This window comes from Triticum urartu, chromosome 2A (assembly GCF_056163025.1).
Source record: "Triticum urartu cultivar PI428250 chromosome 2A, HENAU_Tu73, whole genome shotgun sequence".
NCBI classification, from domain to species: Eukaryota; Viridiplantae; Streptophyta; class Magnoliopsida; order Poales; family Poaceae; genus Triticum; species Triticum urartu.
Genome location: NC_141874.1, coordinates 129,021,504 through 129,048,714, shown reverse-complemented (window position 1 = coordinate 129,048,714; position 27,211 = coordinate 129,021,504). Strand labels below are relative to the sequence as shown.

The 27,211-nt window shown below is 44.8% G+C and overlaps 3 protein-coding genes across 3 annotated transcripts; 2 read left to right on the top strand and 1 right to left on the bottom strand.

Annotated features, from left to right (window-relative positions):
- Positions 1-5,735: 5,735 nt before the first annotated feature.
- LOC125536303 (DNA-directed RNA polymerases II, IV and V subunit 9A) lies at positions 5,736-11,124 on the bottom strand. Its single transcript, XM_048699497.2, has 4 exons — positions 10,974-11,124; positions 10,773-10,848; positions 6,213-6,371; positions 5,736-6,034 (listed from the first exon to the last, which is right to left on the bottom strand). Exons 1-4 carry the CDS (start codon positions 11,000-11,002, stop codon positions 5,954-5,956), a joined length of 345 nt encoding a protein of 114 aa, XP_048555454.1. The 5' UTR covers positions 11,003-11,124; the 3' UTR covers positions 5,736-5,953.
- Positions 11,125-11,235: 111 nt separating this feature from the next.
- LOC125536302 (protein FAR1-RELATED SEQUENCE 5) lies at positions 11,236-17,380 on the top strand. The gene is made up of 6 exons (XM_048699496.2): positions 11,236-11,387; positions 11,469-11,611; positions 11,850-11,952; positions 12,514-14,367; positions 14,456-14,511; positions 16,458-17,380. The coding sequence occupies exons 2-5, from the start codon at positions 11,481-11,483 to the stop codon at positions 14,504-14,506; spliced, it is 2,139 nt and encodes a 712-aa protein (XP_048555453.2). The 5' UTR covers positions 11,236-11,387; positions 11,469-11,480; the 3' UTR covers positions 14,507-14,511; positions 16,458-17,380.
- A 3,820-nt stretch (positions 17,381-21,200) lies between these two features.
- On the top strand, positions 21,201-22,478 carry LOC125541259 (E3 ubiquitin-protein ligase At3g02290-like). The gene has a single exon (XM_048704715.2). It carries the CDS (start codon positions 21,717-21,719, stop codon positions 22,242-22,244), a length of 528 nt encoding a protein of 175 aa, XP_048560672.1. The 5' UTR covers positions 21,201-21,716; the 3' UTR covers positions 22,245-22,478.
- Positions 22,479-27,211: the final 4,733 nt, after the last annotated feature.

Sequence of the window (27,211 nt, the reverse complement as noted above, 5' to 3'; positions counted from 1 at the left end):
ATGGGGCTAGATGATCTCAATTGTGATTCAATTTGGGATCATTCGGAGGTGGTTGAAGAGGAGATGGAAGAAGAGGAGGTGGCTGAAGAGGAGATGGAAGAAGAGGAGGTGGCCGAAGCAGCACAAGGTCATCAAGGTCACGAACTTACAACTACAATCAAGTTGAAGATGTTGCTCTATGCTATGCTTGGATGAACATCTCCATGGATGCAATGATTGGAACGATCAAACCAAGGCTATGTTTTGGGAGAGAATTGCGGAGTACTACAAGAACTCTGTGGAGGTGTAATCAAGCCGTGCGCAAGGATCTCTTGGTAATCGTTGAGGCACCATTCACAACCAATGCAACCGATAGTCTGGTTGCATCAATCAAGTGAATGATGCACCACCGAGTGGTGTGCAAGTCCTGGAGTATGTCTCGTACATCCAAGAACTTTTCAAGCATAAGAGCAAGAAGTTCGGCCACAAGCCCTTCGTGTTGCATCATTGCTACAAAGAGCTTTGCAAAAATGAGAGGTGGATCAAGAGAGTTCGTAGACCACTCCTGTCGTGGACTTAACCTGGCGGCTATGATAACGACGCAGATCTTGCTGGTAAATCGCCGAACGAGCCGCCACACGGTCACGCTCCTCATCCAACAGGTCAAGCGCATCCTGACGTGCTTTGTCATTATCAGCTTCAACATAAACCTGTTGGGGAACGCAGTAATTCGAAAAAAATCCTACGATCACGCAAGATCTATCTAGGGGAAGCATAGCAACAAGATGGGAGAGTGTGTCCACGTACCCTCATAGACCGAAAGCGGAAGTGTTTAGTAACGCGGTTGATGTAGTCGAACGTCTTCACGATCCAACCGATCCAAATACCGAACATATGGCACCTCCGTGTTCAGCACACGTTTAGCGTGATGATGTCCCTCGAGCTCTTGATTGAGTAGAGGGTCGAGGGAGAGTTCCTTCAGCACGACGGCGTGGCGACGGTGTTGGTGATGTGATCCGCGCAGGGCTTCGCCTAAGCACTACGACAATATGACCGAGGTGGTAAACTATGGAAGGGGCACCGCACATGGCTAAGGAACAACTATTGTGTCTTTGGGGTGCCCCTGCCCCCGTATATAAAGGAGGAGGGGAGGAGGCGGCCGGCCTAGGGGCGTGCCAAATGGGGGAGTCCAACTAGGACTCCCAATCCTAGTTGGACTCCCTTTCCTTTTTCCGAAAGGGGGAAAGAGGGAAGGGAGAGGAAGAGGAGAAGGAAAGGGGGCGCCCTCCCCCTCCCTAGTACAATTCGGACTCCCTATAGGGAGGGGGCGTGGCTACCCCTTGTGGGCTGCCTCCCCTCTCCCCTATGGTCCATGTAGGCCCAATATTCCCCCGGGGGGTTCCGGTAAATCCTCGGTACTCCGAAAAAATACCCGAATCACTCGGAACCATTCCGATGTCCGAATACAACCTTCCAATATATGAATCTTTACCTTCGACCATTCCAAGACTCCTCGTCATGTCCGTGATCTCATCCGGGACTCTGAACAAACTTCAGTCACCAAACACACATAACTCATAATACAAATCGTCATCGAACGTTAAGCGTGCGGACCCTACGGGTTCGAGAACTATGTAGACACGACCGAGACATATCTCCGGTCAATAACCAATAGCAGAACCTGGATGCTCATATTGGCTCCTACATATTCTACGAAGATCTTTGTCGGTCAAACCGCATAACCACATACGTTATCGGTATGTTACTTGCCCGAGATTTGATCATCGATATCATCATACCTAGTTTAATCTCGTTACCGGCAAGTCTCTTTACTCGTACCGTAATGCATCATCCCGCAGCTAAATCATTAGTTACATTGCTTGCAAGGCATATAGTGATGTGCATTACCGAGAGGGCCCAGAGATACCTCTCCGATACATGGAGTGACAAATCCTAATCTTGATCTATGCCAACTCAACAAAGACCTTCGAAGACACATGTAGAGCATCTTTATAATCACCCAGGTACGTTGTGACGTTTGATAGAATACAAGGTGTTCCTTCGGTATTCGGGAGTTGCATAATCTCATAGTCAGAGGAATATGTATAAGTCATGAAGAAAGCAATAGCAATAAAACTAAACGATCATAATGCTAAGCTAACGGGTGGGTCTTGTCCATCACATCATTCTCTAATGATGTGATCCCATTCATCAAATGACAATACATGTCTATGGTCAGGAAACTTAACCATCTTTGATTAACGAGCTAGTCAAGTAGAGGTATACTAGGGACACTCTGTTTGTCTATGTATTCACACATGTACTAAGTTTTCGGTTAATACAATTATAGCATGAATAATAAACATTTATCATGATATAAGGAAATATAAATAACGACTTTATTATTGCCTCTAGGGCATATTTCCAGTCATAGGTGCTACCACCGCCCACTTCACCATGGGCGGGTCGCTGATCCCTGCCCCCGGCGTGTTCAAAAGGTTTCTCGCATCGTACTCCAGAGGTAAGCGACTCTGGTGTCTCCTTCTCATGATGGCATTTGAAGCGTTTTGATCCAAAGTAAGCCAGAACGACTCTGCCTGAATCCGTTGTGCATGAGCGTCCAAAGTAGCTCGCTCCGTGGCCATCCTAATGTTTTCAGCCGCCAGCTCTTCCTTGGCCTGAGCTATCTCATCTCGTAGCTTCGCAACATCCACCTTATGCTGTTCTTGAGTGTCCGGGGTCACCTCCACCCCCATCAAAGCCGCCAAAGCATCCAACAATTCGGTCAGGACTTGAGCCAGCGGGCACGCAGGGCCGCTAGCCCCGTCCGTCGCCGCGGCCGTTGAGCTGGAGGTCATGGCTGCGGCGGTTGTCGAGCCGAGCACTGGTTGTGTACCGGCCATGAAGATTGCCACCCTGTTTAGCTTCGGAATACTGTCGACATCGGAACAGCCCCCAAGCCGGCCATCTTACAGCTGATACATTGAATTGGTCTCCCCAGTTGACGATTGACCATCCGAGTGGAAGGCCGTCTCACCACCAAACACAGATCCTTCCTCAAATTCCGCCCCATGGATGAAACCAACAAAGGCATGCTCCACAATGGCTTGAACCTTGGCGGGTCGTGCACGCTGAGCCGTCTCGATGATGTCGGTGCAGGTGTCCGGCTCAGGGCCCGATTCGCCGATCTTGTCGATGAAGGCGTGGATTATGCCGAAGGGGACCCGGTACCCGTACTCAGTTGAGCCGGCCTCGAGGCCCCGGCTAGCGTCGTCGATGTAGAGCTTGCCGCGACAACTCTTGGTCATCCGGCCCACAGCGTATCCCTTGATCCCTGCGAAGTTGCCCTTCAAGAACTCGAAACCACCGTGCGCTGGCCCCATGGTGGGCGCCAACTGTCGTGGAATTAACACGGTAGATGTCCCAGCGAAAGGACTTAGTCGTGGAGCCATCACAACTAGGTTAGCTTGAAGGGGTTAACGGGACAAAGGACATAGAGAGTTTACCCAGGTTCGGCCCCTCTCAACGAGGTAAAAGCCTACTCCTGCTTTGTGTTGTATTGCTAGGGTTTCGATTACCAGAGAGCGAATACGTTTGAGCTAGCTCTCGATTGTTTGACTCTTGTCCTTAACCCGCCGCCGGGTCATCCCTTTATATACACAGGTTGACGCCCAGTGGCTTACAGAGTCCCGGCCGGCTCATACACAACTTGTTCGGCTCGATGACTAAATAAGCTTGCCTTACCATACAAGTTATACATGTGGCGGTTCATCCCCTTGGGCCTCAAGTCGCCTCTGGGTCTTGGGCCGTCAATAGGCTCGCTATGACCCGCCATCTTTATTGATAAGTCGCCAGTGGTATGACCCGGCCCCTCCTGAGCGGTTCATACCTAGTAGTTATATCCCCAACAACTCCAAAGTGGAGCATATCCATTGAGGAGGACCAGGTGGATGAAGAGGCCAACAATAGACCGAAAGGGGACAAAATTGCAAAAGAGAGAAAGAAGAGAAATGCACATGGTGGCACATACAAAGAAGAACTTGTGGCCATGATCGAGGCCAAGAAGGTGTTAGCAGTTGAACGCAGGGAAGAGAAGAGGGTGAGGTGGAATGAGCTCGAGATGTTGGAGGATGAGAAATCGAAGGTCAAGTTGGAGGCCGAAGAGAGAAAGTTGAAGGCGGAGGAGCGTAGACTTGCACTTGAGGAGGAGATGCTTTGTGATGCCAAGAAAGCCGGAGATCGTGCTATCATGTTTATGAATCCAATCACAATGAATGAAACCGCAAGAAAGTATTGGGAGCTCACTCGTGGGGAGATCTTGGCCCAAACAGAAGGCTTTCTTCAGAATGGTGGTGGTGGTGGTGGTGGTGGCGGCGGCGGCGGCGGTGATATCTTTGAAGATGACATTCTTTGAGTTCATGAATGTCATTGGTTGGCTCGATCCACAACATACACATGCTATGTTTGTGGTGATTTTTTATCAAACATTGTGTTTGAAGTGTACCTTTGGGATGAACTATGCATGTTTCAATTTGAAAATCACGATGATAAAAGTATATGTTGGTTAACGATTATGTTATGCATGTTTTAATTTAAATATTTTATAATATATATTGTGAAGTGTTTGAAGTTTATGAGGCTAGCACACAAAACATATGTAAATCTTTTTTTAATCCACTAAGTTTAGGGGATCGGTTAGGTGCAGCCACCTATAGAGTAAAAATTTACTTCACTATTTTTACTCGGCCGTATGCTTCTCTATTTTTAAGGAGGGTCGGCTAGAGTTGCTCTAACCTATGTATTATCAATGTGATATATGTTTGTTTGGCTCAAAGCTCATAGAAGATTCGATAGCCGCCGGTAATGGTAGAAAGTGAATAGCGCGACAAGTGAAAAGATACAGTAAAAGTAAATAATGGTTCACGAGCCGTCAGATCTCGCGGAGAGCTTCAATCCTGGATGTCCTTTGTCTGAATCTTAACCTGCAGGTGTTACGCCTGACACTTCCCAAACCTACGTATCCATACGACTATACCAAGTCACGACCGAGTCGCCAAGCGGAAACCAAGCGCCCCCACCATTCTGGACGAGGTCTCTGATATTCACACTCACGGAACAAGAACAAATAGAAACTTCAGATCAATGACAACAATGAATGACATTACTGTTAAGAATTTCAACAAAATGTTAATTAAGGTTAATCCCCACTCTTCCCATTTGGCAATCGAACTGCTGTTGCTACTGGAGGGTTGTCTTCACCAACAGTCGCGTCCCCAGGAGACACCCTTTCACATGCTATATATGTAACCAATCTGACGAAATAAAGATACACTTGAATTATGTGCTTTGTCTGGTTGTCTCTCATTTTACACTCAACTCATGTTTCACCAGAAAGAAGCAAAATCAGGAGAATTCAAGGAGAGAATCACTCGAGCGCTCAAACGGCGGTACCTAGGTACTGAAACAGGGAAGCTGCATCGCAAATAAAGTCCTCATTGCGTTCAAGTTCCACAGCAGCAAAGTCATCACAAACCTCGCAACCAGTACTCCGAATGACAAACTGCAGGCATGTGCATCTACTCCATGGAGCCGGCCAAGTTTCAGTGGCAAGAATCAGGAAGATTTGAGGCAAATTTTGAGTCTTGGCCAATCATCAGAGAATCAGGATAAATCAAGGACAAAAATCAATACGAGACCTGATAAGTGCCTAGGTAATGAAACAGGGAAGATGCACAGCCACCGCATCCTAAGAACTCTTCAAGGTCAAACCAACATCTGCATATATATAGATTGAAGAGAACAAGCTCAGAAGCAGTAAGCCCACAGTGATGAAGTTGCCCTAAACTTCGGAACACAGATACCACAAGCTAACAAGTTAAGACAAACGCAAGTCATGAGCAACACAGGGCCAGTCAAGTTTCAGTGCCAAGAACTAACACTCCGTTCTGTGGAGGGTTCCCCCCTTGTCAGTCAGTCAGTCCCTCCACCTGTGGCCACAGGTAGGGCTGCAGCAGATGAAGTACAGCGTCAGGCCAAGCTCTCCCTTCGTCGGGGCCTGCACATCAAGGAAGCGACATAAATCGAAATGTACATCAACAGAAAAGGATGCAGGAAAACAACACATGATCATGGTTTGGTATTACTAAAATCTACCTGTACAGATGGTACTTGTAACCCTTAGCAACAACTACAGAGACAAACAACAGGGAGGTGAGCAACGCTCATTTACAGACCTGGAAATAAGCAGCTTCTGGATAGCCACAGTTGTAGCATTTAACACTTCTGGTGCGTGGCAGAGACGCGTCAGCAGCTGCGTCTTTTAGGGTGTCTTTAGGTTCATCAGCAGATTTCCGAAGAACCCTTTTGTACACACAAGTATCAGTAGCAATCTCCTGTCAGTGGTTTCAGCATATGTCAATTATTAGTCAATCTATGAGAAAACTCATGATAAAATATTATAAGATGTTAAAAGGATCAAACATTTACAAATTCAGCGTAACTGAAAAGAATACAAACAACAACAAAAAACTCATCCATCACCACACAAAAGAAAACATCTTGTGCACGTAATTGACAGTCACCTCAGTTTTGTTCTTGTAAGGAGCAACTCTTTAAGTATTATTTGTTTCGTCAATCTTTATTAAAAAAAAGCAAATTTCTCCCAAGTTTGAGATTTGAAAGGATATTACAAGAAAACAATTGCTTAATTATAGCATTGATTTCAGAGTTTGTATATTTTGCTTTTTATTTAATTCAAAAATTAGCCACTTTGATTTGCATGCTCGACTCCCATTTAAGGAAAAAGAATTTCACATTCTTCCCGAAAGGAAGGGGAGATTAGGAAAGTCATGTTGATTGCTGCTTTCTCCAGACCACCGGGAAAAGGGATCAGGGATATTCAGCAGGAAATATATCGAAGAGTTAGGTCAATTTTGTACCGAATGTGTTTTTTAGTATACCAAATTAGTATAGCTATCCTTCATATGGCACAGCAATCTGGTTTTGCTTCACGGCCGTATCTCCCCTGAAAAGATAGGAAATCTTTCTTTTCAGAGGCTAATATCAAGATATGTTGTTGTGGAAACATTATTGGCAAGATAAAATTGAGTAAGCCGATATGGGAGACGCGATCCCCTTGTCCTTTCTCCACTCCCCCACACAAAGGCGGCTAGGGTTTCTCTCTCTTTCTACGGTAAGGCCGCCATTTCCTTCCATCTCTGGCAGCCATCTAGGCGTGAGACGGAAGGGAACTTGGTTCTCCCAGGGGCGGAGCCAAGATTCAAACATGAGGGTGCGAAGAAGAAATTATAATACACTAAGGCATAATTCCTTCATCCTTAAGGCACAACAAAACTAAGAAAGGGCACATGTAACCAGCCAACGGGAGACATACAGCGTGTATGACGATGGGATCCACATGCTGATGACAACTCGGCCTTGAGGCCTCTGTTCAGGTCACCATGGGGCATCACCCTATATAGGTTATCCAATCAGTAAATTAATCTCTTCTCATGTATGCATTATACACGGCCAACAAAATTAATCCATGTGGTACGGCACAATTAATCATTGTTGGGAACTGATTAACCATACTAGATGAACTAAATTCATCAAAAGATGGCACTGGATACTAGTGTTAAGATGTGGATATAGATTACCAAGACACAACCTGAAGAATAGAGACGGAAGGGCCTGGGGTTAGCACCGTGGCATGACAGCGCCGCAGAATCGTCCATGGACCAATGAGATCAGAAAACCAAAGATCAATCGATCTATGATGCTCAGCGGCTCTAGGTCATGGGTAGAGTAAACGGAAAAACCAAAAGACATGCATACAGCTCAGGTCAAAAGCTTTTTTGGTTGGGCTTCAATTAATCCTTCAGCTTTTTATGGCAGTGGATCTGCCAGGGAGACACGTGAGTGCATCCTAAGAGAGGAAGGAGATTTGATTGAATCGACACTTACCAAACTGGGTGGGGTTGCGGTCAGTAAAAGGAAATAGAGAATCGTGGGAAGATCCTTCGGTAGGTGGGGCCCTGGGGGGACGAACGATGTACAAACTCCCATTAAATAGTAGAGATTCACAGTCTAAATCCAAGTTTGGGGATTGAATCGCGCATCTGGTCATGTGAAATCACGAGCCAATCCAGATTCTAAGCGACTCAGTTTTCTTTCAATCTCGGCCATCCATCTATTCTCTATAGTAGATTATTATCATGCAGCAGTTGTATTAATACCCTAATTCATTTCCATTGGTGCTGGTCGTCTGCTTGTGCTTGTCTCCCAATCTGTCTCTCTAGCGGCTTCGCCGGCTTGTAGGGCTGCAGGCCGCCGGCAGCACGTACGCCAACCTCGACCTGCTAGGCTCCCATGCATGGTCGTCCACAGCAGACTCTCCCTTAACACGAGTGAAGCAACAGCCATCAAACATTGAGGGGCATCCTTGATACGTTACACAGGTTAGCTACTAGTACGAACACTACTAGATTAAGTATGTACTAGATTAAATAATTAGATAGCTTGGTACCTAACTCTTCTAGATCTTATATTTGTATAACGGCAAAGTCAGCCACTGTCCTACCAAAAGTAGTAAACCTAAAAGGACGAATGCTCGTGAAAATCGGACTGGCCCTGACTGGGACCATGGAAATGAAATTGATCATGAGAAGAAGACAATTAGATGCAAATATTGCCTTATTATTAAATGGGGTGCTTACAGACTGAAGCATCACTTGGCAAGGACTAGGTTTAATGTTGAGCATTGTGAAAAAGTACCTGATGATGTTCGAAAAAAGTTCTTCAAAATTTTAGGGAATCCAAGCATAAAAAAATGATGCAAAGAAGAGGAAGTTCAACATAGAAATGGAGGAAACAGATGCATAAAAGAGAATACTCCAGCTGACAACATCGAAGATGAGGCTGTGACAAATCGTTTCGCTAACAAGCGCAATGCTCAAACAACAGTGAGTCAGTATCTCTACTATTTAAAAAGAACGTAAGGTTCCCATTTCACCTTTCTTCCCACCACCCCTTCGTCCAACCTTCCATGTATATTATAATCAATCACCTTAATTTACTTACCTTCTGAACCAATTCCACTTTAATTTACTTATCAAACTTCTAATCAAAATATAAGGTAATTCAGGGTTTTGATGAACATTTATTTACACAATCGCATTATTATTGACAGGTAAATCACAAGGTAACGTACTACAATATTTATATCCCGTTGCAACGCACGGGCATTGTTCTAGTATTACATAAAAAGAAGAGAGAGAAGAGGTTTGCACCCAAATTTGACGGGTTCTCTATAACAATTCTATCTCATTTTAATGTTGTCAAGGATTCAGAATGACAAAGATGATTGAAATATACAGTAAAGGTTTTAAACATTCATCATATCACAAAGTGAGGGTAAAATTTCTCAAGCCGGACGTTAAGAGAACAAAGAATTTGCTTTCTTAATTCAAAGAACAATAATGTCTGGTGGCTGGACAGATAGAAAAGTGAATGGCCCAAAAAGTATGGTCTTTCTCTCCTGTCAATACTTCTGATAGACAGCTGACAAAGTGTTTGAAATGTTAGATGATATTGTTGGGGAAGTAGAAAAAGATAAAGTTTGTTTAAGTTGTAACAAACAATGCAGCTAACTATAACGCAGCTGGTAAGTCGTTGATGGAAAAGAGAAAAAAAAATGGACTCCATGTGCAGCTCATTGTATTGATTTAATTCCTGAGGATTTCACAAAGAAGATCAAGACGCATCAGAAAACAATTAAAAAGGGCCAAAAAATCACTTCCTATATTTATTCTAGAACAATGGTGCCAGATCCCAGTAGCAATCCTACCTAATTGGAGTAAATCGAGAGATCTCACAGTGGAATCAAGCATTTATAAGGCCAAATCAAGAGGGCCATTGATTTCATAGCATAATTATATCTGTAGATGTTCTTGCCATCATGGCAGAAATGGGGAATAAACTCATAAACGCAACCTAGCCACAGCCAAGCTTATATAGGCAGGGTTTTAACCTTCAGGTAAGTGGCATAAACAGAACTAATGACAACTGGATGGCAAACAGTAAAGGGAGAATCTCGGTCGTCAAGCGACCCTACTAGGAGGCCCAGGTGGATTTTGTAGCGGAGAGGGAGTGAGCCAAATGGCGCCAATTCGATGCCAATATGGTGACATTCGAGGAGATGAAAAACGCCATATTGAACCTTGCCCCCCTTGAGAAAGCCGTCCCCGACCTCGACGGCCACACGGAGCACAAATGGGATGAACACCTATAGTGTGAAAATGTCGCTAATCGACTTTTCTCCACCTATGCAAGACCTTTGTAACGAATGTTAACTCAATTTAGAGTTTAATCCCTCAAACTGAGTGTGGGACAATGAGTTGATGCAACCAACAAACAGAAAAGAAAAGAAAAAGACATGGAGGCCGCAATATGACAGACTCGGAGTTGGCGCTTTGCCTCGGCAGCCTCCATAATATTATGGAGCACGCTCCATACGTGCTATGGAGGCTGCCAATACGGCGACTCTGCTAGAGTTGCTCTACCAGAACAAACCAACAAATCACAAACTTATTAATAACGTGCCACCAAACCTTAATCCGCAGCCACCATCGGTCACTGGATCACTAAACCTTGACTAAACCCACGAGTTCAACCTAACATAGCATTCCAGATCAGCACCGCAAACCCCGATCCCCAACCGAACCTAGGGTTTCGTGAACAACCAAATCCAAACACAAGACGATTCATCGTCTGAGAAGGAGCAAGGCAACCACCTGGTGCTGGCAATTCGAGCAAGCGTAGAGGAGGGTGTGCATCTCCTTGTCCTCCTGCGGGTACAGCATGTTGTCGCTGCAGGAAAAGAGACGCAACAAAAATACATTTTGAGATTAATATAAACGACCATTAATTAGATTCTTGGATCCCCGGGGAGGAAACATCGGAGACGAATGCCAAGGATGGATCTGTCTGCTCACCATTTGCTGCAGAACTTGAGGGCGCTCATGGCGACGGTGCTCTCGTCTCCTCGCCTCTCTCGCCCGCTGCTGTCCCCTTCTCGGCTTCGCCCTCTCGGGTTCTTCGGTTTCGGGCTTTCGGCTGCGGGGGGGGAGAGGCTTATGACGGGCGGGGTCCACGGGCCGTTGTGTCAGTGAGGACGGAGGGGGGATGGGTAAGCCCATGTGAGATCCGGAGCGTACACGTGTCGGGCGGCCGATGAGACCACACGAGGCCACCTACCGCGCCGCCGCATCGGATCCCAGCACCCCCTCCCCATCCCGACCCCGCTCATCCGCTTGGCTCCAAACCCTAGCTCCGATTCCCGCAAACCAAGAGATTTTCCAAAATTCGTACGAAATTTCCTACCAAATCACTCGCCGGTGCTTCCCAAGGTACGAATTCGACTAATTTTTTCCCCATTTTTCCGGCATCTTTGGTGAATTTTCTTCATGTGAGTGTGGCCGCCGTGGCAGGGTGGTGATGCCATGATGCACATGCTGGTGGCCTCGGATGGAGGCGGAGGGGAGATGCACCCGTACGCCGCCGTGCCGGCGGAGCAGGAGCTGGAGCTCCACCGCGACAACGCCGCCGACGACAGCCTCGACGGCCACGTCCGGTACGTGCGTGCCCAAGTGCTTCCGCTATCACTTGCTTGCTCGACGTTGGGGATGCTGTTGACCGGCGAAATGGTCTTGCCTCTGGGCGGTGTTCCAGTTTGATGCTGACGAAACAAACAGTTACAGTCCAATTGTTCAACTTCAGTTGTTTTTGCTTCTCGTGTTGCAGAATTGGCTTCAGTTCAGCTCTATGTTTGCACTTATCATCATTCTGACAACTTTTTGGTATTTGATTAGGTGCCTGCGATGCGGTATATCGGGTAATGCGACACCCCATATGCGACGTGGCCCTGATGGCCCGAGAACTCTTTGCAACGCTTGTGGCATCGCTTACAGGAAGGTGAAACCGCAATCTTATGTCCTGAGTCAATCATCCTATAACCGTTTTCTTGTGTTGTGTATTCTGTGAATCTTTTCGCAATGTGAGCCTAACTCCTAAGAGATATTGTAGTAGCCAGGCAAAGAGCTAGCATATGGTTAGCCAAGTCCAATTTTCCGAAACCGTGTTATTGCTGCTGTTTTTATACCAAGTTTAATGCTACGTAAGAACTACCCTTCCCCTTGAATGCTGAAATTTAAACTTCTGGGAATTATGTTAAAATCAGTGGCTACAAGGAACCATTGTTGCCTGTAAGGATGTAACAGTTCCATGTGTCTAGTTGTTTGGCTTCCTGCTACCCTTGGGCAATTTTAACTCGTTTCCAAAAAGGAATTCCTGATCCAGTGTTTAGTATATTATGTTCGAACACCTTATGGCGCTTCATACCAGTCTTGAAATTTAACATGTTGGCCCTAGCATGCTGATATCTTTGCCATTTTCATCCTGTTCTGTGTGCAGATAAAGTTCTGGTACAATTAAATGTATTCCTTTTACTGAAGTTATGTATGATTACTTCTCCAGGGTAAAATGAGAAGAATGATAGAAGCTGAACCACCTATAGATGAGGCTTCACTTGCTAAGCTTGTTCCTGAGGTGGACATGGAATTTGAGAGTGAGGAAAAAGCATATGAATTCTACAATAAATATGCTGGGCATGTTGGCTTTAGTGTTCGAAAAAGCACGTCACATAAATCTTCTGAAAATATTACCAAAGTAAGGACTTTTGTATGCTCAAGAGAGGGTTACAACAGGGATAAAAAATCGTTGGAGGCAAAGAAACCAAGGTTGGATACAAGAATTGGCTGTCCAGCACGGCTGATTATTAAAGTCACACCAGAGTGTAAATACAGGGTCACTGATTTTAAAGCAGAGCACAATCATCAGCTGGCCCCTCCTTCGACGATGCATATGTTAAGGTCACAAAGGATATTAACAGAACTTCAGTCTGGGGAAGCAGAACTGTCAGATGATTCCGTAGTGACACCAACCACAAAAGCAACTGGTGATCTTGTTGTGAGACAAGTTGGTTTCCTTCGAAGTATTTCTCTCCTCCCAGCAGATTACAAGAATTATCTTCGGTCAAAGCGCACGAAGGCAATGCAACCTGGTGATGGTGGAGCCATATTAAAATATTTGCAGACTATGCAAATGGATAACCCCTCGTTCTTTTATACCATGCAGATTGATGAGGATGACAAACTAACCAACTTCTTTTGGGCAGACCCAAAATCTAGAGAGGACTTCACCTACTTCAATGATGTACTATGTGTAGACACAACTTACAAGATAAATGGATATGGCAGGCCATTGGCATTATTCCTTGGTGTGAATCATCACAGACAAACAATTATCTTTGGTGCAGCTATGCTTTATGATGAATCATTTGAGTCATATAAGTGGCTGTTTGAGAGTTTTAAGATAGCAATGCATGGAAAAGAACCAGCGGTAGCTTTAATAGATCAATCGATTCAGTTGAGTAGTGCAATGGCAGCTGCCTGGCCAAATACTGCTCAACGAGTTTGTGCTTGGCATATATATCAGAATTCTGTTAAGCACCTGAATCAAGTTTTCCAAGGCTCAAAGACATTTGCAAAGGATTTTAGCAAATGTGTCTTTGGCTATGAGGAAGAGGAAGAATTCGTGTTTGCTTGGAGAAGTATGCTAGAAAAGTATGATCTTAGACATAATGAGTGGCTGTCTAAACTGTTTGACGAAAGGGAAAGATGGGCATTGGCATATGATAGGCATATATTTTGTGCTGACATAATAAGTTCCCTTCAAGCTGAGAGTTTTAGTAGCATTTTGAAGAAATTCTTGAGCCCTCAACTGGATCTGCTATCCTTCTTCAAACACTATGAAAGAGCAGTAGATGAGCATCGCTACGCTGAGCTCCAAGCTGACTTCCAAGCTAGTCAAAGTTATCCAAGAATACCCCCAGCCAAGATGTTAAAGCAAACTTCCCATACGTACACACCAGTGGTGTTTGAGATCTTTCGTAAAGAGTTTGAACTGTTTATGGACTCTGTGTTATTCACTTGTGGAGAGGCCGGAACAACTTCTGACTACAAAGTTGCTCCTTCTGAAAAGCCCAAGGAACACTTTGTTAGATTCAACTCAAGTGATAACTCTTGTATGTGCACTTGTAAGAAGTTTGAGTTTATGGGTATTCCATGTTGTCACATGTTGAAGGTGCTTGATTACAGAAATATCAAGGAGTTGCCTCAAATATATCTGTTGAAGCGATGGAGAAGGACTGCCAAGTCTACAGATGAAGACAGCCAAGGCCATGCAGCAAACGATAACAGGTCATCATTAAATGTCTCTGTACCTTCTGCAAATCACCATGGGCTCCAAAGCATCAATGCAAGGATTCAAGTAATTAACTCTCAACTCTCACATTCTTATGTGGAAAATGAATTTCATTTATTCATTGTCGCTGATATAAGTTCTTGATCAAATGCAGGACACATCGCTTTCCAATATGCATGAGAACCCATTTCATAGAAGCTCCTAATGAAGGTATAACAACATGATTTAATATTCTTCATGTAGTAAAATGCATCTGCGGTGCTTCAACTTGCATGATGCGCTCACTTTAGTCTCCTACTCTGAAAATGTACAATTGACTCCTGCGCTTGCTAAAGGGATTCACCGGAGGTCCAAATTGTGTTGGGCTAGTGTTGACTGCATACTCCCTCCCTTCCGGTTTAGAGGGCTCAAATCTGAAATCTCATCAACCAAGGTGGATGGTTTGAGTGGAGGAATGTATCTCGTACTTTACAAAATTACTCAAGCTTTAATCTACATTAACTACGGTGCATGCGTCTGTGACCACTAAATGAGTAGAAATGGTTACATGCATTGGTTGGTTTCTTTTTATTCTTGCATGCATCAGATTAATGCGCCTCGGAATGTAAAAAAAGTGATGGAGAGAAATGAAAGTTGGACTAAGAAAACGGAAAAACCAAGAAAATGAGATAGGCCCAATAAACCGGAAAGGAGGGAGTATGTGACATGTAGACAGTAACCACATGGCATCCTAGTTGGCAGTGGCTGCATGCGAGCAGCTTTGTATGGCCACAATTGGCACCGCCATCTCTAGCGCCACGATAGCTGTCCAACCAAACAGCACCAGCAAACCTCTATCCAAACACTAGTTTTTGGAAACATTCGGAAGCTTCCCAAATCAGGATAGCGCATAGTTTCGAGCCAAGCCACATACTCACGCATCACAGAACTCATTCATGGTTAGAGAAACTAAAGGAGAACCATGAAACCATGCAAAGCCACGGACATCATCTCACATAGAAAACCTCAAATAGATCTGTCTCTGAACCGATGGGGGGAGGAGAAATCAGAGTCAATACCCCATCATCCACACATACATGTCCTTCAATGAAGAATCTCTGCATATTCAGGACAAGAGGAGGAGCATGACCCGATGGCTGAGGTTGTATGGACACAGGCGTGTACACAGGCCTTTATGGTGGCACCTTCTATGCTTCTCACAGTTTAGATGCTGCAGCTCGGCGTTGTGGCCCATGTGCTTACCAGGAGACAAGTCGTCATCTGATCGCATCAAGGAGACATCAAGGGAAGGAGGTGCCACTGCAATGTACAGGGAAGGCACTGAGGATGGCCCTGTGGCCATATATGTGTGGAAAAGCCGCTGGAAGAGGAGGGGCCGCTGTGCCCTATGAAGCGTCTGCAAGATGACGCAGCCTAGATGAGATGGGTGGCTGATGGAGGGAGGTCACAGTCGGCGGGTGTGGCGATAGGGGTGTGCCAAAGGACCCGTGCTCTAGCGATGGGGCAACATGGCCTTGCCAGCGTTGGGCTTGAGGCCGTGAGGATACTCAGGATAGAGAGAACAAAGAGTGTGGCATGTGGGCTTATGCTGACTAGGATACCACGTGGATAAATTCGTTTGACCATGTAAGGGGCCGGGGATAGCTCGACATGATTTGGACCGTGAATGAACCTCTTTGGCAAGTTTTAATGAGCTAAATGTGCATTTTGATTTTTGAGAGTTGGAGCACCAACGTGAGCTAACCGTGTGAGTTAAGGGATCGCTGATCTGATGCATGTTATTTGTTTCTCTAAGCTGCTCAAGATGGACTATGATAAGCCAAGTCTTGATCTCTTGTTCATTTTGTCCACTTCATTGTAATGGAAAATGAGTCATAAATGAGCTCATGACAAAATGTATTTCCTAAATAAAATATTGCTGCCTGGCGTAATTTTCCTTTTCGCTTTTTCGTTGCCGAATGCGATTCTCATTCTACTCTTTTGAGTACCTCGGTCGAGGTACGATTTTAGAAGTAGCTTGTGGTGACACCTGAGAGCACCATAGCTCTTTTTGGTCAAACAGTTTGACTTGAAACCTAGATATATCCCCATACGTTCGGCATGCCTCCGATACTGTTGTCCAGTACATTAATTCGCTTGCTCCATTTATCATGCAGGTCGCTTCACCGCACTGATGATGATTCCATATGTGCCTTGCCAGATGTTATAATATTGACAGTTGAAGCAGTGAGAATATGACAGTGGGGAGCTCCCCTTCCCTGAATAAGTTTCTCAACTTGTAAATTATGCGGCTGTAGGAAATTTTCAGCTTTTGAGCCGCCCATCCTTAGCTTGGCCTAGATTCTGATACTGCAGTGGAAATAATTCAGAAATTTTGTGGGTCGTGTAAACATGATGTGACCATCCTAGCCCGTTTATCCCAAGCAAAAATGATGGTCCAGCCAGCCCAATCAACTTGTCAATCTAGCAGCTCAAGCTTACTGCATGCTACATGAACAGGGACATTTTTGTGCTTCTGCGGCTGAAACTTGTGCAGACAGCCTAGCCTGACCGCTCATGATCTATGAAGGGCTTCAGTGTGATGCAGATCTGGTGGGGTATCACCTGCAGGTGAGCTGGGCAGCTCGTGCATCGATGAAACTTCGGAAGCAAGGCAAACCAGCTTTGGCGGTGGATCTATCTCAGCCGGATGGAGGGAGCTGCCGTTGACTCTCCAGTGGACATCGATGATCAGGCCCTGGTATGCCATCCTGTCCAGAACTGCATAATGCAAGCAATAAGACACTATCGTCTTGAGACGCATTATCTGGGGTCGTTGGTTCCAAGTGCATAATTGCATTGTATTGTGTTGGAGAATGGTGCTAGCATGTGTTTCTTGGGATGCTGAAGCAGATTTCCTGCTCTCGTTTTCTTCCATTTTTTGCCTTCTTCCGAATTAGGGCCCCTGGCCCGTCAAAAGAAAAGGATTAGGGCCTTGGTACCTTCAAAAATAAGTTTAGGTTCTCCGATGTTTTTTACCCTTTTAAATATGATTGTTACTCTTTCCCGGATATGTCTAGTCAAATTTTGAAAACATTAACCACCTTTGTTTTTTTTCAAACCATGCAGGAGAACTGCATGTATAATTGTATATAGATAGACAAAAGAAAAAAAAATACATCAGTACACAACACACAGTATGTTTCTTAAAATTTGTAGGGTTTTGTATTATCTTCCTGTGCTGACTAGACCAGCACGTGTGCGGGATTACTAGTCCCTCTCGGCACGGATCCGTATATACCAGTGCCTGCCGTGCCGCTGCGATCGGGACGCCGCAACCAACTGATAAAATACCATGTCTGGCAGCGCGAGCGACGATCGACTGGTCTGGTGGTGCTGCGACGACGTTGTTGGTGTCGGCCCTGTTGTCTTTCGTTGGCCAGACGTATGAGCAGCAATCCACGGGGACAGGACGGCCTATGGCTGCAGACGGCGCAATCTATCTCGGGGAAGCGGGACACCCACTCAGCTTTGCTTCGGTGCTTCGTGCCCCCTGTTTCCTCCCAACTAAAAAGTCTCTAGTCCCTAAAAAATCCCTCCCTGTTTATTTGCAGAGGCTAAAAAGTCCCTAGTCCCTTCCTATAGGTTATTAAATGACCATATTGCCTCTAGTATATATAGAAAAATAACAATCAAACAACACCCTGGGTGGCGGGCCATTAAATGCATGGAGGGCATTGTTGGAAAAGTCCCAAAAAAGACTCTCCTTGAGAGTCTTCTTCATTTAGTCCCAAATGTCTAGTTTAGTCCCTGAAAAGTCCCTTGATAAAAAAGTCTCTAAAAAGGACTTTTTCTAATCCCTACATAAAAAGTCCCTGAAAACAAACACTCTCTAATTTTTCTCCTGGTTTCCTTCGATCTGCTCTCTAGCAGCGCCTTCGATTTCGCGCTGCAATGGAGGCAAAATCTAAGAGCATCTTCAACGGCCGAAACAAAAACCAGATTCCTTTTTTGTTCTTTTGAGTAAAAAAAAAACAGTTTCAACAACAGACCAAAATTTGCACGGGGACCAAAAAGTTTTGGTCTATAGCCTAAAATTTGGTAGAATTGGTAAATATACCAATCCACTAAAGGCGGACCAAAAATAAAAAACATTGCGGCGGGAACCCAAATCGCCTCATGACACCGCCAGCCGTCAGAATGGCATGGAAGGCATCCTGACGTGACCGTTGGCGTAGCCCATAACCGTCACTCCCGTGCTTCCCACCGCCGTGGCAAGAAGTCAAGCCCGTCCGCCGCCTAGGGCTTGCATCGCCGCCAACCGTCGTTGCGGACGCTGAAGAAGAGCCACAGGACCCGCCATCGTCTGAATTTCCTATTTGAAATGTTCGAAATGTGAGGCATTTTAAGCCATCGTCTGAATTTTCTATTTGAAATGTTCGAAATGTGAGGCATTTTGAGATATTGCATTGAATGGCCGGCACCCCACCGGATTTCCGCGGACATTTGTCAACGTATATTTGATGATTGCCAATGGAGTTGCCCTAAGAGCAACTCTAGTGGAGTCGCCATACTGACCCGATCATCATATGGCGATTCTGACAAAAGAAAAACACTAGTAGATTCACCGTACATGTTAGAATCGTCATAATTTATGAAATGTACTCTGTTTTATGTTAATGGAGCGTGCTTCATACACGTGTGGAGGCTATCAACATAGTGATTCTGCACGACAAACATTATGGAGTGGATTGGGAGACTGCGCGTAGCTAGAGACGTGAAAATCATGAGACATATGCCATCTCGAGCACATGCTCTACTGTTGTCTGAATAACTCCATGCATTCGGTATAGATTGTTTGTTTGAAAAATCTAGATATCAAAAAGAACTTTTAGCATAGTATCAATTATGTTTAATTAGGTACCGACTATGTTTTTATATGTTCCTTCGAGTTATATTAGGGTTTGTGACCCGCTCAGAAAGATGAGACGGCAACGGCCCCCTAAAGATGAAATAAGATTCTCTCTGCCTAGCCCCGGTCCCGGTGGTGCGTCAATAGCATCGTCGGTGAGTGTGTGGGTACAAAGCTTGACTTTGACCAAACTTTATATGCACACTAAAAAGAAACGGAGGAAGTACAAGTCACGTACACACCGACCCGGCAAAACTGAAAAGATGGCAAAACGCTATTCTTTACACAAAGGAACACCAGCCAAAAGGTAAAAATACAATCAAGACCGAAGAATCCTCTAAGCTTGACACCAATGTCCACCCCCTGCCTCTAGCACCACCACAACAGGCGCCAAAGGAAGAAAAATGATGGATCACCTTCACCCCCGAGCTCGATGCACCTCCACCGTTGATATGCAGCTTTGCAGACCTCTAAGATGGTTCACCAAAGGCGAACCATTACCGTTCAACGAATTAGATCGGGGCAACGCCGCGGACACGCCATCGAACTCCAAATCCAGCACCCCCACGGGACTAAGACATCGGAGCAGAAACCATACCTATCATCCACGAACCACAAACTCACCACACTACCCACCATCTTCCAGATGCCGCCGATGCAGACAACAATCTGCATCCGCTCCTGAACTACCTCCCAAGCTCGGCGGAGCCCGAGAACACATGTCCACAACAAGGATGCCGTCGCTGCCACGCCATTCTTGCTCAAACAGACCGATTTCCAAATCCATCCCAACCATAGGACTGATCACCTCGTCGGAGTAGGATCTGAAGGAACTTTACTCAGCGTTGCCACCGCTGCCGCCAAAGCCAAAACAATGAACAACCTAAAAACATAAACTATGAGAGTAAAAAATGATCCACACGCGTGGATCCGGCGACCTCCACACCACCGATGATTGAGGTCGGCGGCGGAGGGGAGCCGCCGGAGGGCGATGATGGGGGAGACTCCTGGCAGCGACGAGATCGCCTTTTCTCTCTTCGAGGGGAAGAAAAGAAAGCGAACAGGTGTCTCCGTGAACCTGGGGACGGAGCATAGAAAGACTATATAGTACTCACTCCGTCCGGAAATACTTGTCGGAGAAATGGATAAAAATGGTCGTACTCTAAGCGTTCTACAACAATTTTGTTCAATATATACCTTACATCAATTTTGGTAATATTTAATTTGATGAGGTATGGGTAGAATAGGGCAAGGAAAGTTTTTGACTTGGTTGAGGCCTCCTTTGGTTCATAGGGTAGGAAAATCGTAGGAATAGGAAAGTCGTAGGAAATGAAATGACATGTATCTCAAATCCTATGAGTAGGAATAGGGAAAGAGACGACCTTTGATTCACATCATAGGATTTTTTCCATTGAGTCTAGGCTAATATTTATTTTCCTATGAAATATGAAGGATAAAAATAATTTCTTCATAGGAATAGGATTCCATTCCTACAAACTAAAGGACTCTTAAGGAATATTTTTATAGAAATCCTACTCTATGAAATTCCTACAAGATTCCTGAGGCTTGAGATTCTGATAAGATTGATTTCATTTGATTGATTTAATGCAAGAAGTGATTTTGAGAAAGTATCCACTTGATTTAGATTATTCTAAGTTAATATATTTATATTTGTTTTTATTTTGGTTGGGGTTATCAGAAAAACCTATTGAGGAAACAAAGGGGGAAAGGGAACGTGGGAGGAAAAATCAGGATGGGAGGTGGAGGCGACGAAATCAACTCGGTAGAGAATTTAATTTTTTTGCGGGCAAAACTCAGTAGAGATTACACCGATGATTTCACAACTTGGACATGCATGCGGTTTAGTTATCCATGCGGTTTAGTTTAATAAGAGTGCCACGTAAAATAAATGATGAGGTGGAGAAAGAGAAATCATAAAAGAAGGCTTATCTTATCTTATTTAATAGAAGATAAGAGATGATCTCTTAGCATAATTTGTTTCACCATATTTTTAACAACAACTAATTATTGAAGATAAGACTAAAAGATGACTCATTGTAGACATGTTTTTTGTCATCTCTAATTTAAATATAAAACTTAAGATAAAACTATCTTTATCACGTGTCCTCATAAGTTGTTTGTACTGTGCGTTGCAGGGCAAAGATAGTCCACGTCGGATATGGTCTTGCTCAGTCTATACCTTTGCAAAAGACACCTTCGACTATTGCGGTCTCACTGGATAGTCCTCGTGCTAGCCGGCAGGATGATCGACCTAGGTACTTCCACCGCGGTCCGGCTTCGGAGAGAAAGGGAGGAAAGGAGCCTAAACCGGATTCAGAGCGCCAGAATCGGATTCCAACCCTTGGATAAATTGCCACCGATCGGCCCTTCCAAGTGCTTGTGCTCGGCGGCCGGGGAGCAAGGGAGTCCGAGGATAGGTTGAACTAGAACTCTAGAAGGCCCGTACTGCTGGTTCCTCCGTCTGGTCTGCAGGGTAGAAGACGAAGCTCGATCGGCCAGCCAGATGGGGTCCATCCTGTGCTGCCTGCGCGGCCCCGACGACGACGACGAGGCGCCGGGTTGCTGCGCCTGCCTGCCATGGCCAGCCAGAGCGTACACACGGGTTGCGCCGGTTCCTCCCGAGGCCTCCACCGGCTCAGGCCAGGAGGATCCATTGAACACCTTCCGCCCCCCTCCTAGGCCTTTGCCTTACGATGATCCTCGGTTCAGGCATCCCACGGAGAAATCTATTCTGCTCGGAGAGAGAAGCAATGCTGACACCGGATCGACTGACGATGGTGATGAGAAGGCTGATGGACCGTCGTCCCTGGAAGCTCCGCCGGGAGGGGGGAAACCCGGGGGAACTCAAGTCTGTGTTGATTGTGACGAGGATGACTGCCCGATATGCCTCGAAGAGTATGACTACGAGAATCCGAAGATCCTGCTGCAATGCAACCATGATTTCCATCTTGGTTGCATCTACGCGTGGATGGAGAGAAGCCAGTCTTGCCCGGTCTGTGCCGTGGTAATGATGTTCAAAGAGGACCAGTGACCAACTGACCATGCTGGCTGCAAGCCTAGACACATGCTCAAGACCCACGATAATCGTTTAGTTGTGTATATATACATGGCGTCGATGAAAATGAAATCATGTCACTGGCCTTTGGCCAACCGCGGGGTAAAATTTGGTGGCAAATTATACTAGCAGAGTAATGACGTTGTTGTAATCTTTTTTTCCTTTTTTGAACTCTTGTTTCTATTCCTTCATTGATGGATGAGGCAAAACTTTTGCATCTGTTGCCAAATAAAATGATGTCGCTCGATTGTTTGCTGAAACTTCGGTGCTAAGATTCGGCTTTTTTTACGAGGAGTGGACAATTTATGCTTCTCGTTTCTCCATGAATTTGCTGATCTCCTTGATTTGACATGCTCAAGTATGATACTCTGGAAACTTCATGAAAAAAAAGTACTTCCATCGGGTTCTGCTTCCCTATGACAGAGACTCATTAGAGTTATAGGTTTATTCTCTTGTTGGAAACCTATTTGTTTTCAGGAAAAACATATCATGGTCCATTAAATCAACAACTATTTACTCCCTCTTTCCCAAAATAGGTGTCTTCGATTTCATACAACTCTAAGATGGAGGGAGTAGAATTTAGTCCAGTAAGAGCATCTCTAGCAAACATGTGTATTAAACAAAAAGTTTCAATTGTAAGTAATTATTTTTTAACTAAACTGAAACTGCACTTTTTAGAAATTGATTGATATTTCAAAAAAGAAAACTCAATCGGCTGAATAGCAATACAATAAACAAAAAGGTTCATTAGAAATGACTCCACACATGTTCGCTCTGACAAAAACCTTGGCGTTGCAATTGGGCAATAAAACTTGAGCTTACAGAGACAATAGTGACTGGAGACCCTAGCCGCCAGCGAGTTAGGTTATTTGCTCCCCTATTTGGTCCACCTTGTTCATGCCAGTTGGCCTTGCCTCTAGTAGTATTTCGGCTTCAGGGGGTAGAGAAACCTAGATAATTTTTTTAGAGTGAAGTATGCATTTCTTTTTCCAACTGCGGATTTGTCATTCCTCTTGTTCACATGGCACAATCTCATTGGTGTAGGCGAGTTGCACGATATAAAAGTCTCATGACTCTGATCATGTTCAGTGTAGCCGTTGTGACGGACCCGGCAGGTATCAAAGATCTTGTGATGTTCACTGCAAAAAAAGAAGATCTTATAGTTCGAAGATTTGATTTTTCATGAAGTTAGAGTAACTCTAACAGACTCCGCATCCTGCCAGCCCGCAAAATATGTTTGCAGTTCGCGCAAAATGATCTTTGCGGGCCGGCGCGGACGGCCACAGATGCAGACCCCTCAAACGGATCCGTAAAAAAGTATATTCGTGAAATATGTTTTTTTTACGAATCGGCTTTGCGGGATCTGCTCTTTGCGCCGCTGCATCCCGCATCTCATCGGCCCGCAAATATCAAGTCCAACATAATACAACAATCGAAAACAAAACTAAATTATTCAAATTAAACATAATACGTTAATCATCCACATTACAAATAATTATTTAAATCACCGTAGCAAACTTAAATAATGCAATACAAAACTTGTCATGAATACAAATACAAATGAATATAAAAATTAGTCACTGTCCAGCCCTTTGCCAATGGTACTCAATGAGATCCTCCTGAAGTTGAAAGTCTGTGTTTGCATTTTCAATCTCCTTGTATGTCTGAAGAAAAGCTCTAATGCGGTTAGGGTCTCTAACTGGTTTGACATGGCTACCCGCATTATCGTAGAAGAATTTCAAGTTCATTCCTCTCTCATCTTTAAGAATCATATTGTGCAGGATAACACAGCATGTCATGATATTTTTTAAGGTTTTCTTATCCAAAAAACGAGCAGGACCACGAACAATGGCAAACCTAGATTGCAAAACACTGAATGCTCTTTTAATGTCTTTTCAGGCTGCCTCTTGCACCCTTGCAAATTCATATTGTTTTTTAGTTTTGGGTTCTTTGATGATTTTGACAAATGTGCACCAAGGAGGGTACATACCATCTGCAAGATAGTGCCCCTTTGTGTATTCATGTCCATTGATAGTGTAGTTGCAAGCAGGAGCATCATCACTAGCAAGTCTAGCAAACAAATGAGACCGTTGCAACACATTGATATCATTGAGAGTACCTGGCATACAAAAAAGCAATGCCAAATCCATAAATCATCGGATGATACGGCCTCTACCACAATTATTGCATCATGACACTTGCCACAATACATTCTTTGCCATACCTTGGGACAATTTTTCCAAGTCCAATGCATACAATCAATACTACCTAGCATGTTAGGCCAACCTCTCCTCTCATATGCAATCACCCGCATAGCCGCGGAATTTTTTTTATATGCACTAAATCCCTTTAAGCCAGCAGCATTTCTTCTTTGAGTAAAATACCGGCAATTTGGCTCGCAAGCTTGAACAATTTTGACAAAGAGGGATAGGCGCATTCGGTACCTTCTCCGAAAGAGGTGCGGTGGATATGTAGGATTCTCCGCGAAGTAGTCTTGCATCAACATCTCGTTCCCAAGATGACCATTCCGAGGAATGCAAAGACGTCCGACGGTCGATCCTCGCCTTCTCTTCCGGTTCTCATCTTCATGCTCCTTCACGGCAAGTGCCATGACTAATGTCTGCTGCCGAAAGTTCGCAAGCATGGTCTCAACATCCGACTCATCCGAATCGGACGAACCGGAGAGCAAGAACTTCTCGCACGGGCTCAACTCCATCTACATGCGTACCGGCGAGTCAATCAACTATACCGCTCGCTCGCAAAAATCATAAAAATACGCACTAACCGGTGGCGGATGCGGCGGGTGATCCCGGGCAGCGACGAGGAGGCGGGCTCGACGGTGGTCGATCCCCGGCGGGGGCAGCGACGAGGGCGGCTCTTCTCGCCGGATCCCGGGGGGTCGGTGCAGCGTCTCGGCGCGGGAGGGTGTCGGGCGGCCCCGCGGCGCGATTCCGCCCGCAGATTTGGTCGGAATCGCCGGCAGCGGACGGGCGGAAGCAAGTGCGGTCGGCGGCGGAAGGAGGAGGGAGGCGTGCGGGCTGAAATGTCCCTCCCACCAACTGCTTCTATGTGATGCAGGGCACCGCAGCCGCGAGCGGGAAACCCGCGTATTTCCGGGTTGGGGTCGGGATTTTGCCGCGTCCCCCAAAATTTTTTGCGGGCCGGGGCGGGATGCGGGGTTTGATCGGACAGGTTTTTCGTCCCTACCCGTATTTTGGCGGTTATTTTGCGGGTCGAGACCGGATGCAAGGTCTGCTAGAGTTGCTCTTAGCGGCGGAAGAGCCCTTACGGTGTTTTGTCCCTCGGACCCCGCCTGAGAAAGTAAAAAAAAAAAAAAGTTGTACTATTCAGTTTTCAGAATCAATTGAAACTTCAGGAAATCGTAACTGACGGAAGTGTAGACGAGCCCTCTGCTTAGTTCTTAATTCTAATGGGTCAAAGGCGTAAAAAGTGGTAACTTTGTTGTGCCAGCAGCCCCACTTCTATACTACTCCATTATCGCTGCATCATTGGTTACTTAACTTCATGAGCATGGACCGAACTGACAAGTGTGAGAATCACTTTTCTCTGGAAGACTTATGCATGGTTGAAGCTAAGTATAATTCGGAACTTAATCACTATTATGCTTTTAAGATGGGGAATCTTAGCTGATACGCACGTACAACCTCGAAATTTTCCGAAGCTATCATGCCACGAGAAGCTCCCAGCTGACAGCTGCCGCGAGAAGGCCACGCATCAGTGACACCGTGACAGACAGCTAGCAAATCCTCAGACGGACGCACGAATATCAAAGCTCGGGTTAGGCAGATAATAAGAACTTGGAACCATGATCAATCAAATTTCGAATTGGACAGCTTCAGTTGTTGAAAATAAAATAGTCTAGGCACATTTAGATGTGCCCTAATTATTGCACATCTAAATGAGTGAATCAAGCACAAAGAGAAAAAAAAATATTCATACGAATCTCGATGTAAGATCAATGATATAGGACTTAGATGTGCAATACTTATGGCACATCTACATATGCTTTAGCAAAACTGAATAAAACAAGGGTTTGTCTAGGGAATATTTAGATGTGCCCTAGTTATTGCATATCTAAGTGAGTCAATTAAACTAGAAAGAAAAGAAAAAAATACAAAAAATACTTGCACGTATCTTAGCGTAAAATCAACGACATAGCATTTAAATGTGTAATACTTAGATCATATCTAGATGTGTTTTACCAAAACTAATAAAATAAATGAGTTCATGCAAAACTACCCCCTTCGACCTATAATATAAAAACGTTTTTGACATTAGTGCCTGGGACGGAGGGAGTAGTTTTCACTTTTCAAGTTCCGGGCAAGTCTCTTCTAGATTTTTTTTAATGCACTTCTGCTTTGATAGATCTCCTTAAACACATTAATGGTTGAGATTATCTCATATCCCTTTATAATAAAGAACACGATAGTCATTTTAAAAGTACATCACCGTCGAGTTTTTTTTAGTAATTATCATGCACGAATACTGTGCAAAACTGGGCCGGCCCATCAGGCGAGAGGTCACTTGCCATTTGAGCACGCGCGAGGTAAAAATGCTGGAAAAATTAAGAAAACTAGCACGAGGGGTCGAACTCATAACCTCATTCTCCAGTTCAGGAAGCTAGCAACTAGACTACGCCACCGCTGATGTAAATTTAAATCACGAAATTTACTATTATTTGCTCCCTGTAGTACTTTGTACTACTCAAGTTTTCAAGGGTTCTGTGTGTGTATTTAATGGGACATTTATATCTAGCCTTTAACTCAAAGCCATTATTCAGTTTTGCCTTTAATTTGTAGGTATGCTCAATTTTGCCCTTTTGCCGTTAGTTTCACCTATATAAATGATCTTCTATGCTGTTACTGTCCGGTCAAAGGGCTTTGACCGTCCTGAAAAATAGCAAAAAAATCAAAAAAAAATTG